Source organism: Dunckerocampus dactyliophorus, chromosome 4 (genome assembly GCF_027744805.1).
Source record: "Dunckerocampus dactyliophorus isolate RoL2022-P2 chromosome 4, RoL_Ddac_1.1, whole genome shotgun sequence".
NCBI classification, from domain to species: Eukaryota; Metazoa; Chordata; class Actinopteri; order Syngnathiformes; family Syngnathidae; genus Dunckerocampus; species Dunckerocampus dactyliophorus.
The window spans coordinates 33,350,656-33,363,454 of record NC_072822.1 but is presented as its reverse complement, the minus strand read 5'-3'; the positions used below and the strand labels follow the sequence as shown (position 1 = coordinate 33,363,454).

At 42.9% G+C, this 12,799-nt stretch overlaps 2 protein-coding genes across 3 annotated transcripts; both read left to right on the top strand.

The window, feature by feature from the left end:
* Positions 1-3,989, top strand: LOC129179602 (oocyte zinc finger protein XlCOF7.1-like). The gene is made up of 2 exons (XM_054773039.1): positions 1-235; positions 2,338-3,989. The coding sequence occupies exons 1-2, from the start codon at positions 58-60 to the stop codon at positions 3,279-3,281; spliced, it is 1,122 nt and encodes a 373-aa protein (XP_054629014.1). The 5' UTR covers positions 1-57; the 3' UTR covers positions 3,282-3,989.
* Positions 3,990-5,348: 1,359 nt separating this feature from the next.
* Positions 5,349-12,768, top strand: LOC129179604 (C-type lectin domain family 10 member A-like). Of its 2 annotated transcripts, none has more exons than XM_054773044.1 (15): positions 5,349-5,617; positions 6,697-6,901; positions 6,985-7,050; positions 7,523-7,597; positions 7,882-7,923; positions 7,985-8,026; positions 8,088-8,129; positions 8,192-8,233; positions 8,298-8,339; positions 8,403-8,447; positions 9,658-9,676; positions 9,758-9,840; positions 10,260-10,373; positions 10,573-10,705; positions 10,790-12,768. In XM_054773044.1, the coding sequence occupies exons 2-15, from the start codon at positions 6,725-6,727 to the stop codon at positions 10,846-10,848; spliced, it is 981 nt and encodes a 326-aa protein (XP_054629019.1). In that variant the 5' UTR covers positions 5,349-5,617; positions 6,697-6,724; the 3' UTR covers positions 10,849-12,768. The 2 variants fall into 2 exon arrangements, with proteins under 2 accessions (XP_054629019.1, XP_054629018.1); XM_054773043.1 differs by having other exon boundaries at positions 6,692-6,901.
* The last annotated feature ends 31 nt before the right edge of the window (positions 12,769-12,799 follow it).

Here is a 12,799-nt window from a genome sequence, read left to right as displayed (position 1 = left end):
TTCAAGACAAAGGGCGAAGGCGACGCAGTCCATCGAGTAAACAAACAAACATTGAAAATGTTGAAAGAGTTGGTGAAGCAGCGACTCATGATGGCGGCTGATGAAATATTTGCGCTGTTTGAAAGAACGATAGCGTCGTACGAGGAGGAACTTTACCGAATGAGAGCAGAGAAGGAGCGACAACGACAACAGCAGGAAGCTCTTAGCAAGACTCACATTGTGTTACACGTTGAAGGTATTTTTACTGTCCTTGTCCTTTATATCAGTGGTGGGGGGACGGGGGGTTGTCGTCCCTTAATAGAGAAAATACGGTCACGTGACTCGTGGAGCCATCTTGGGGCCAAATTCGCGTTTGCGTTCGCCTTTTTCTGCGAATATACCAACCGATACATCTATTTCGGGACGTCGATTCGACTAAATCTACAACAGTATTCTTGGCCGTATTCTTGTTTATTCACCAAAAATGCCGGCTTGTTGTGCATTTGGATGCACAAATAGACATGACAAGGGTTTCAAGCTGTACAGACTCCCTTCAGATCTCAAAAGACGGACAATTTGGGAGAATAAAATCAACTGTTTGGGCTGGAAGCCGAACTCGTCTTCAAAGTTATGCGAGGTAGGTCAATTGAGAGTGACGACAAGAGATTACGTCGACATGTTGGGGCCAATTCAAGCTTGCACAGTACGGCAATGCATGTAAATTGCAATGTCTCTGCACAACGGGACGGGCGGGTTAATCAGTCAACCACGAACAGTAAGAGATCCAAGTATGGCCAGGGAACCTCATTTCGCGCGGCGCCTCATTTTGCTTTCACTTAAAAATACACAAGATGGGGAAAATTCACGCATGACCAAATTTCTATGTGGGGTTTAATAAGTCAGTCTTGACTTACTCAGTTTTTACTTACTCAGTCTTGACAAATTTGTCAAGACTGAGTAAGTAAAAACTGGTATAGTCGCAGAAAAAGAAAAGGCGAAGCCAAGATGGCTCCACGAGTCACGTGACCGTATCTTTTCGCCTCGTCATGTCGTAACTCTCTAGTTGTTGTACATTATAGCGATGTAATTTATCTTTTTAATTATGTATTGTGTAAAACTAAGACATGAATAACATCAAAGTAAAAGCACAAAATGAATGCCGACCCACCATCCACCAGTTCAAGCCTGGAGTTTTTCCAGAGAGATGATTACATGGCTGTTTGACGTGTGTGGTAAAAGGCAGTGCGCTAGCATGAATTAACTTGAGACAAATGTGCACATTAGCACTCAATAAGTCATCAAAACTTACCTTTACGCATTCCCACATAGTATCAGCATTTAACACCAAATATGAGGTGAAAGAAAAATGCTAAAAATACAGTAGTAGTCTATCTGTGCGTTGAGAGAAAGTTAGCGCACACACAATGGACATGCGTCAAGTGAGACGGATGTAACAGAGAATCCAGCCACTTTTCAAAATAAAACATCAAAAAAGAAATAATGGAAGTTATTTTTTCTTTCTCTGCAGCCCGGTACCAAATGACCCACGGCCCGGTACCGGGCCGCGGCCCGGGGGTTGGGGACCACTTCTTTATAGCGCACCTCCGCGCCAGATATATAGTCCCATCGTCGGTGGTTGCAGTAAGTAGGGCTTAATTCCATGTTCTGCAAGTTCTCTGTTTCATCTCCAGATGTTTCTTCTTCCTCCTCCAAAACTATTGACACGTTGCTGTGATAATTGTTGCAATTTTTGAGTGAATTTTATGAGGTAGTTATCATTTCATTGATATGATTGAAGTATTTAAATGACTGAGGTGTCCCGTTCAAGCTTCAACACAGACGCTGCTTTGCTAGCGGAGGACCTGTCTGGCGTGATAAAGTCAACCGCAGACCTTCAGGCATACCTGTGTATTTGAGTTGAAACCCTAGCATATCATGATATGCTTGATATCAAATCAAGCATGTACACCAGTACCCCCTACTGACCAAAGCACGTAGTGAAGATGGCTCACATGCAGACATTAGATATCCACATTTATTAGGCTCTAAGCATTGCTATTCTCTTCGACTTGCATGTCACTGCATTTTCTAAAAATAAAAGGTTTTGCTTTTGGAGAACATTTGTATTTTTTTCATTCTTCTGTTTTTCGGCCGTTGTTTTAGCACAGACACAGAATATGTAAACAGTAGGCAACCCTAGAATTTTGTTTTTAAAACACACGTAAGCACCTTCATGGGATGAACAAACCTAGATTATGTTTGGAAACCAGTTCTCTCTTTTATCTACTCTCCCATTGCCCCATCATCAGATCCGGCGTTCCATGCTTGTGCCAATCTCCCTGTGTTTGTGTCCTGCAGACGTCCAGCAGCTGATTGATCATCAAGAAGGATGCCCCCCTCAGCTGGAGGCGGAGGGCTCTATTTTGAAGCAGGAGGATCCCCAGCCCCCCCACGTTAAAGAGGAAGAGGAGGAACTCTGGATCACTCAGGAGGGAGAGGAGGCTGATCTCACCTCGTTGCCACTGACTGGTGTCTCTGTGAAGACCGAAGAGCATGAAGACAAACCACCTGAGTCCTCACAGCTTCATCACAGTCTGAGTGAGGAGAACAGAGGGGCGGAGCCTCCAAGCAGCAGCAGCAGCAACTCACCACAACACATGATGATGACAGACGCTGATGGAGACCACTGTGGAGGATCACAAGCAGACAAGCTCTTAGCTCTGCTGTCAGTTAATGAGCACACGTCACACTCTCCTGAGGATGAAGAAGCTTTGAGCAGCAATGCAGACTGTGAAGGTGATGTGAGGGCTCACACTGACAACAAACACTCTGAGTGCTCTGAAAAGACAAAACGTTTCACCTGCTCAGTTTGTGCTAAAAGATTTTCTTTTCCGAGTGTTTTAACTCAACACATGCAAACACACACGGGAGAAAAACCTTTTAGTTGTTCAGTTTGTGACTATAGGTTTGCTCGAAGATCCACTTTGATGCGACACATGATAACGCACACAGGAGAAAAACCCTTTAGTTGTTCAGTTTGTGACGAACGATTCTCTCGAAAGTCATATATGGAATCACACAAGAGAACACACACTGGAGAAAAACCTTTTAGTTGTTCAGTTTGTAGTGAGAAATTTGCTAAAAAGCCCTCTTTGACACGGCACATGACGACGCACACTGGAAAAAAACCTTTTAGTTGTTCAGTTTGTGGTGAGAAATTTGCTAAAAGGCCCTCTTTGACAAGACACACGTGGACACACACGGCAGAAAAACCTTTTAGTTTGCTGGAAGGTCCGCTTTGATGCTGCACATGACAGTTATGCATGAGCGAAGGCGGGACAGCAAACAAGAGAAAAGTGATCAGGTCACATTGAAACATGCATCACATGGTATGGATGATTAGAAATGATTGGTATTGGTACTTTAAAAAGCCGATATGTTATATAGTATAAATGTGATCAAAATAGCTCAAGAAGAAGGTCACACACACAAATGGTATCAAAATTAGTGTTCAGTCTGACAGAATCACTTTTTCCATGGAACAACTTGGTTTATTTCCTCTGGAATAAAAATTCTATTGGGTTGCCCCCGACCTGCCTATGGTGCCTCATTTGGACGTACATGAGTTTACTGAGCTGATGGACACTTGGAATTCTTGCAAAGAGAGCGAGGGCCAGCTTCTCACTCTTTCTTTCCCTTTGGGGAAACTTTTGGTCTTTTGGTCTACACAAGTGTACATCAGTGATGTTGAAAGATCCATGAAGAAAAAGTTTAGAAATTTGTTTGGTAGCTGATGTAGTGTATTTGTTGGAAGAGGGGTAGGAGGAGGTGAGAGTGTCTTCTTGGGCCTGTTATGGAATACTGACAACAAAGCAAGACACTGGCCTTTATTGAGCTCCAATTACATCAGGTTCTGAAGTATGGAATCACAGGAGTGCCAAAATTAAAAGGGAATCAATAATACAAAAATATACAAATGTGGAAATACAAAGAGAATCAATAATAAAAAAATATACAAATGTAGTCATATTCTTTTTCCATTTTGTCATTGTTTGTTCTGTATTGTCTTTGTTTTTTCCAATTTGCCGTTGTTTTTCCTGTTTTGTATTTGTCTTTTCCACTTGCGTTTTGTCATTGCATTTAGTAATGACAAAGACAAAAGAATAATTTCTGTATTGTCTTTGTTTTTCCATTTTGGCGCCGCTTTTCATGTTTTGTATTTGTCTTTACCATTTGCATTTCGTCATTTAGTAATGAAAAGGAAAAACAACGGCTCCACCAGGGGCAGGACTTCATTCTCATTTTTTTTTTTCCATTCAGCTTTATTAATGCCTTACAATTTACAACAACAGTGTCAAACCTTGGGCATTAACAAACAACAGTTGGATAACAACAACATACATAAGTCATATAGAGATTAAGGAAATACAGTAACAGAAAAGTGATAAATAAAAAATGTAGGAAAAAAAAAGATAATAGTAATTAAAGTGAGATACACCAGGGGACATGAGCAATGAAAATTAAATTGAATTCAGGATATTGAAGTGGGAGCACAGATTTATAGTCTTGATAGCTTTCTTGTTATTAACAGAGGATATTGATTGGAGGTACAGCTTCACTTCTTTCATGAAGACATAAAAGAGGGGTTTCACTTTGGCAAATTTACATTTGTGGATGTAGAATTTTGCAAGAATTAAAATGAGATTAATTAAAAAATATTCTTTGTCAACATCATTCTTGACAAAGCCAAAAAGAACATTTTGCAGAAGGAGCTCAAAATCACAGCTGATATGATCTAAAATAAATCTACAAACATCTTGCCACACTTTACGGGTATATTCACATTTCCAAAAGAGATGAACAACAGTCTCAGTATGGGAGTCACAAAGGACTTCATTCTCATTCCCAAGCCACCCCTTTCCCACTGAGAACCATGGCCTGGCATTTGGACGTGCTGAGTCTCATCCCACTCACATGCAGGACTCTTGTACTCTTCTCCAAATGAGCCAAGTTTACTTTGGTTTCTAGTGGTAATGATTGAGATGAGGGAGGCAGGGGGGCAGGGGTGTAACATGACAGTGTGGTGAGGTATGTTGTGCTATTTTATTCCTGTTTATGCTTCACCTCTGTCCAGAAATCCCACAAATAAATATGTGTACTGTACACAACACGATGTCTTTGACAGAACAACATGTGTTATGTTTCATAGTGTTTTCATCATTTCCTATCCTATTTAATTAGATACATTTACTCCAGTTTATCATTCATGTTAATAATCATTTTATCACTAACTTCCGTGTTGGGTGAGCCCCCCCCCCCCCCCCCCCAAACGCCCGTACCAAAGCAAGCGTATGATAAAAGATGATCGTTAATGTGTCCTATGAGTCGTGGCAGTGACGATGTGAGTGAAACGTATCTCTCATGCCTTGAAATGACGCCGTGACGTCCCCTTTATCAATATGAATGTATGTGTCCTATGAGTCGTGGCAGTGACGATGTGAGTGAAACGTATCTCTCATGCCTTGAAACGACGCCGTGACGTCCCCTTTATCAATATGAATGTCTGCTAATAAGCTGCGCTCGGAGGCTCCATTCCAAGTACTGCTCGTTGGCTCGGACTGGACTGTGGACGCAACAGGTAATAAGAACATTTACTGTTGGTGCTCATTTGCTAATAACTTATCAACATTTACTGCTGCTGGTAAACACGTGATGAAGATTGATGACCATTCATCTTGACTGTTTGCTGCTGGTCTTGTCCCGAAGCTTGATTATTTTCATGTGCTCTGTTTGCTTGCTGCTTGTCGCTACACGATCCGTACCGGAAACACGATCGGTTCGAGGTGTTTAGTTTGATGTGGTTATTGGAAGTATCGATGGATGGTGTTGGGTAGAATTTGGCGTATTTGTTGAAGATAAGCGTCACGTGACTGTACGTGTATTAATCAAAGAGGATGCTCCATGGGTGTGTCTTTCAAAGCCCTGATACAAATGATGAAAGTAAAGTAAGGTAAAGAAAGGCAAAGTTTTGTTTTTAAATAAGCGTGACTAAGAAATAAGTCACAATATATGACATATATTAAGTATGCTTATTGGTTAATAGATATCATATATATCACCACGTGACGTACGTTTCGTGCGTGCGCAGAACCGATCGTGTTTCCTGTACGGATCATGGAGCGACACTGGTCGTCCTACAGCACTTTGGGAACTGGCGTGTGTGCCGGATAAGTGCATGTTTTGATTTCAAAGTGATGAAAAACAAGCTAGAACAAAGACATCTTAAGTGGGGGCTGCTGGGGGTCATCTGGATGATGGAGTGCAGCATTCAGTCCACAATCACGTTTCAACCAAGTGACTACTAGTGCTGTTTTTAGCGGCTTTTTTACATCCATCCATTTTCATACCGCCTATCCTCATGCCGGAACCTATCCCAGACGAGAGGTGGGGTGCACCCTGGACTGGTGGCAACCAATGGCAGGGCACATGTGGACAAACGAGCATTGACGCTGGCATTCATACTTACCTATTCATAGCCCATTTAGCTAAATTTGTAAATCTAAAAATGGAATGAACAAGCAAAGAATGTTGACGTAAATATGAAGACATGCTCAACAAGCTAAGCTGACAGGCTCCTGTAAAGAAATAGAAAATAAAAGCTAGCGGAGTTGAGTTGATCAAGCGTCCTCTTCCACTCTTCCATCTTCTCCAGTACAGACACACTCATCACACAACAACTGGCAACATGCAGAGCAAGCTGGTCATGGCGGGCAAGACGCTGGACATGGCGGGCAAGAAGCTGGACATGGCGGGCAAGAAGCCTCCAAAGGCCTTCATCCTCCCGGTGGCCACCATCCGCTTGACCTTCGTGATTGGACTCATCTTCATCGCCATGCCATTGGCTGATGCAGTGAAGGGCGAGGTAAAAACACAAATGGATACGTTATTCCCATGCTTGTACAGGAAGGACTGGAGTATAGTGAACCCACAACATGTCTTCTGCAGGACCAGACAGCTAACCAGGGTGGACTCACGAAAGACGACTTGGCCAAGTTGGAGAAGAGAATTGACGTAAACGCAAACACTTGATGTTTGATTGAGTTCATTCACGTCAGTTTTGGTCATTGATGTGTTCCAAAAGGTCCAGCAAAAACCAAAGCACTTTGTTCTATGATAAATACATACTTTTTTAGTCCAGCATTGAACGTAACTTAGCTTTATTGAAGACTCGTTGGTGAACATGAGTGGCTGGCACGCACACTGGCTGTTTGTTATGTTCCCCCTGCAACCTGTGTTAGCTAGGAACCTTTGTTCCAGTCCTGATTGGAACAGACGCTACATTCCTACTTTGCAACCACTTCTTTCCCCTTTTTTTTTTTACATCTGTAATAATTAAAAAACGTCACAGGTTGAGCTGGCAAGTCACTAGCGTATGGCGCACTGCGCTCGGAAGGAAAAAGCAGATAGGACTTGTTTATCATATGAACAAACACGTGGACAGGAAGTGACTGTATAGTGATCCACAACATGTCCTCCTCCGCAGAGGTTGAATGAATCTATGGTTGGGATTGCTAAGTCACTGGTGCAACACCCGGAAGGCAAAGCAGGAAACAGCCAGGTAAACACATGCATGAATACTTGATTTGCATGCAAAGACAGGAAGTACTACAGTATTACCCACAACATGTGCTTACAGAATCAGACAGGACAGGTGAAGGGGATGACTGGGGAGTCTCAGGTAAGCATGCATGATGGTGAGGAAGTAGTACTACAGTATTACCCACAACATGTACTTACAGAATCAGACAGGACAGGTGAAGGGGATGACTGGGGAGTCTCAGGTAAGCATGCATGATGGTGAGGAAGTAGTACTACAGTATTACCCACAACATGTACTTACAGAATCAGACAGGACAGGTGGAGGGGATGACTGGGGAGTCTCAGGTAAGCATGCATGATGGTGAGGAAGGAGTACTACAGTATTACCCACAACATGTACTTACAGAATCAGACAGGACAGGTGAAGGGGATGACTGGGAAGTCTCAGGTAAGCATGCATGATGGTGAGGAAGTAGTACTACAGTATTACCAACAACATGTACTTACAGAATCAGACAGGACAGGTGAAGGGGATGACTGGGGAGTCTCAGGTAAGCATGCATGATGGTGAGGAAGTAGTACTACAGTATTACCCACAACATGTACTCTGCAGGATCTGACCGGATATATGAAGATGATGGTTCAGCAATTTAAGGTATTTCAGGTATACATGGTCTGGAAGTAGTACTACACTATTACCCACAACATGTACTCTGCAGGATCTGATTGGATATGTGAAGAAGATGGCTGACGAGTCTAAGGTAAAAACATGCATGATGGTGAGGAAGTAGTATTACAGGTTTGCCCACAACATGTACTTACAGGAGATGACAGGACAGATGAAGTGGATGACTAAAGATGCTGTTGAGGTAAGAACACGTGAAACATTCATACAAGAATGACATTTATAAAATATATATAAATACAATCATAATACAATGTGTGCATCAGTGACGTGCAGTCAGGGCAGGCGATGAAAAATAGAAATAAATATTAATCATGGTGCATGCCAGTGAATATAGATCAGCACCGATTCTACACCAGCCTGTGTCATGTCTTTTATGTAAGTATGATGCTAATCCCACAGTACGGGAGGCACGTGCACGACTAGAACCTAGAGCTAGTGCGATCGTGTACCCCACATGTATCAAACTGGTGCCCTGGAGGGCCGAGACGCTGCAGGTTTTCTCTCCAACCAGTTTCTTCAGCAGGTGGTTTAATTGATGAGCTCCTTCCCTCAAACTGAAGGTGTTGATCATTAAAATCACCTGCTTTAGTGACTGGCTGGAAAGAAAACCTGCAGTGTCTCGGCCCTCCGTGGCACGAGTTTGACAGCCCTGGTGTACCGGGTTGAAGATCTGCTTAGCTAGCAGGAAGTAATGTGTGTCACGGAGAGACCGCACGTCTGCGCCTGTGGCGTCAGCGGTCCATTGTGTGGCGTTACATCACTGACTGTAGCACAAAAAGGTCAGGTAAAGCCGGTTATCTCTGGTGGCTGACACGTCAAATCGTACTAATGTCAAATCTTGCTCCCGAGAATATCTTGGAACTCGTCCGCCCCCTGACCCAATTTCTGATTTTGAATCCGCAGTTGCAGGGCCAGTATCATTTTGCTTCGTGTATACCATTGTTGCTTGGCAACCGCTTGGAACAGCGGTTAGCTTGATTTGCTAGCAGCTGCCAGCACATGTAAGTATATTTCAAGGAATGTGTACCTCTCGCCTGTCCGAGTTAAAGTTGAGGGAGTCGGCAAGCAGTCCTGATCTTGTGTTGGTGAAATGTCGTCATAACGTTGCCATTAAAAGCTGCTTAAAATGAGATGGCAGAAAAATTTCGAATGTTATGAGCATGAAGTGACAATATTATGGGAATAAAGTTAAAATGACAAGAAAGTTAAAATGGTAGTAAATGAAAAAGAGCACCATTGAGCATGTCCAAACAGGAGTAGAAAGATGATTCATATTTGCCCTTCCACATAGCTCAGCTATTACTGACAGGCTGAAATAAAACAGTAAGATGAGAGTCAAGCAAAAGAATAGCTTCAGTTGAATAATAGTTTGTTTTGCTTTACATTCACAGGATCTTCTGGCAACAGCAGGTTAGCATGTCAATCAATTTGTTTCCAATGAATGCTCCCTTTGTTTTGTGCTTTTTCTAAATAAAACTTTTATTCTCACAGGCGGTTGCCCTCTGCCGTGGCATTACCATGACAAAAGATGTTACATGTATGTTCACTTGCTGAAGACCTGGGATGAAGCTAGGGTATGCCAGCCCTTCTTAATCCTTCAAATGTCCTTTGCAATATTCTCGCTTGTTGCTCCCCAACCACAAAAATGTAAACTCCTTAAAACCTGCTTAAATATTTTGTGCAACAACAGTATGCACACACACACACACACACACACACACACACACACACACACACACTCTAACTTTCACCGGGTTATAGTTGGCGCCGAGCCAAGCGTAAAGAGAAGCGCCAGGTGATGAAGTCCCAACATCTCCGTGTCGTCATCGGACAAATCTTAAGTACGTTTGATGAAATGTAGAATTGGTACAGCTTGTGCTTGGATGTGAACACGGCCCCACATCTTGTGGACTTGATAAAAACTCCATCAGGAGGTTGCCTACAGCCACAGTTGTTAATGCCAATCTTGTGCTGTCCTCTTTGGCTTTTTCAGAAGTGCTGCGTAGTCATGGGCGGACACTTGGCATCAGTTCACACCAAAGCCACGTTTGACTTCCTCTTTGGATTGGTTGGTGGATATCAGACTTGGCTTGGGGGCTACAAAAGGGTGGGTGATTGAATAATCACAGGTTGATGAAGACATGTTTTTTCTAGACGTGTGTTGTGTACACCAACATGTACGCCAGCGTTGTAGGAATCATCTATGAAGATGTTCATGTTGTAAAAGTAACTCTCACGAGAAAAAAGGTCAGCACTGCTCAACAGGATGCCAATTTCATAGCTTCACCTCATCCTTTCATTTTCAGGGTGGTTTGTGGACATGGGTTGATGGTTCCAAGTTTAATGTGTATGGAGAGGGGTCCAGCAAGCATCTTACATGGTCACCAGGCAAGCCTGATAACGCGGGTGGTAACCAAGATTGTGTGGCCATGCACTCCTGTAAGATTGCAGAAATGCTGTCCTGATTGATGAACATTTTAACAACCCTTCATCTTCTAACTTTTTCACCCCATTTCTTCACAGTGAAAGGACTCAATGATTTGCCATGCAATTACGGTCAACCATTTTTTTGTCAGAAGTGATGGGACGGTCTCGGCTGTGTGATCCGGCTGCTCCTTCAAAAACGTCTGTGCTGAAAGATCACCACTCTGCCTTGAATCCTGATCATAATCGGCGTGCACGTGATCCCAAACAACCTGCGAGACACCAATTTGCAAACTAAAGCTCGTCCTATTTGCAGTTGAGGAGCTAACACAAGCCGTCACACAGAAAATGAATCGGTCACATTTTTAGTCAACATTTTGGAACAGCATCTGTGTTAGCATTGAATCACTTATTGAAATTGGCTCATCTTCATTTCCCAGCAGCTAAAATGATGCACACAGCAAATAACAAGCTGCTACCTGACAAGATGGGACAAATAGAAACACACCTAAAACACAACATCAGTCATAAATAGAAACACACCTAAAACACAACATCAGTCAAAAAGTAAGAAGAAAAGAAAAAAGTGTCATTTGACCAGAAAATAAGTTAAGAGATGAGAATTACGGGAATAAAGACAAAATCATGAGAAAATGTGCAAGGAAAAGTCGGAAAATGACAAAATAACTGACTAACGATAAATGTCATTTTAGTAGCATCAAAATTGTATTTTCATTTGGTTTGGAATATGGGAGTAAAATATTAGAAGAATTTGACAAATGATTTAACAAAGTTGCAATACTTAGAAAAGCAGTAAGAGTGAAGTTGGAATGCATGATGACTTTTTCACCTCTCCCACAAAGCTGACATGCACTTTCTTGGTGAAATATTTACAAGTGGGCATAGCTGTGGAGTTTGCATGTTCTCCCCGTGCGTGCGTGGCTTTTCTCCAGGTACTCCGGCTTCCTCCCACATTCCAAAAACTTGCACGTTAGCTTATTCGGAGACTCTAAATTAAGTATGAATGTGAGCGTGAATGCTTGTGTGCCCTGCCATTGGCTAGCCACCGCCTCTGGCCCAGAGTCAGCTGGGATAGGCTCCAGCACACCGCCGCGATTCTAGTGAAACATTGAAGATGTTCTATGTGCCAACACCACAAACCTTCAGCATATCTCTGGGGGGATCCAAAACAATCTAATTTGAATTTCCCAAAGAAAGTGCTGTGCTGGTGGTTTCATGGTGTTATTTGATAGGATGATCAACAGCATTTATCCATCACGGAATGTCATCCTTTTCATTGAAGCTTAGACTCTGCCATGGATATGGGATGGATACTTCTTGGCTGGAATGGGACGTGTGTCGAGTGTAATCGCGTGATGTCAGCTGGTCTGATCCAGTTGTGCACACGCTAGGATGTCAACAGTTGGTGTACGGGCTGATGCCAATCATTTGTTTTCATGTCTAACCCCTAAAGGGATTGTTTGCAACCGTTGGGCGGCTGCCTAGGGGGCACTTTGGACATTGTGGGCACGTAAGCCCCGCCCCACGTAACACACGCACACTGTTGTTAAATGGCTAAGTTAGCTGCAAATGTTGGCTATCATTGAATGTACAGTATAGCCTATAGCAACCACAATTTGTCCATTTTGATGCTAATTGGGACAAGTCTCCATGCTTGTTATTGAAAGCACTATGCTAACATGCTAGCTGCCGATTGGTTCCTTGAGAGTTGCAAACGGTCCCTTGATTTATGCTACTGTTTTGTTTCAGTAGGGGTGTCACCATGCACGAGCTTGGCTTCACCAGGACCAGACCATATTTGAACATGACTTAGAAAACTACAAAGAAAACTTTCAGTCCAGTGATGCTGGAAATGCCTGCAAGGTAGAGTGGAATGTTTCGGCCCACTGCCACTTCCATATTATGCGTGATCACTGACAGTAGCGATGCCATAGTTGAGTCTGATGGGCTCCTGGCTGCCCTGTTCCTGCCAGACATGTGCTGACACCCCATGATGTGTTTTTCATGATACAGCATTTCACACGTTATTCCAATATGTGCTACTGAATGTTGGAATTGCATTTGGAATCAATAAAGTATACTTTAGTT

Bases quoted from the DNA above. Each gene is read 5' to 3' on its own strand.
- LOC129179602 (XM_054773039.1), top strand. From the start codon at position 58: ATGTTGAAAGAGTTGGTGAAGCAGCGACTCATGATGGCGGCTGATGAA. The intron at 236-2,337 runs GTATTTTTACTG...TGTGTCCTGCAG, and splicing joins CATTGTGTTACACGTTGAAG to ACGTCCAGCAGCTGATTGAT.
- LOC129179604 (XM_054773044.1), top strand. From the start codon at position 6,725: ATGCAGAGCAAGCTGGTCATGGCGGGCAAGACGCTGGACATGGCGGGC. The intron at 6,902-6,984 runs GTAAAAACACAA...TGTCTTCTGCAG, and splicing joins CTGATGCAGTGAAGGGCGAG to GACCAGACAGCTAACCAGGG. The intron at 8,340-8,402 runs GTAAAAACATGC...ATGTACTTACAG, and splicing joins AGATGGCTGACGAGTCTAAG to GAGATGACAGGACAGATGAA.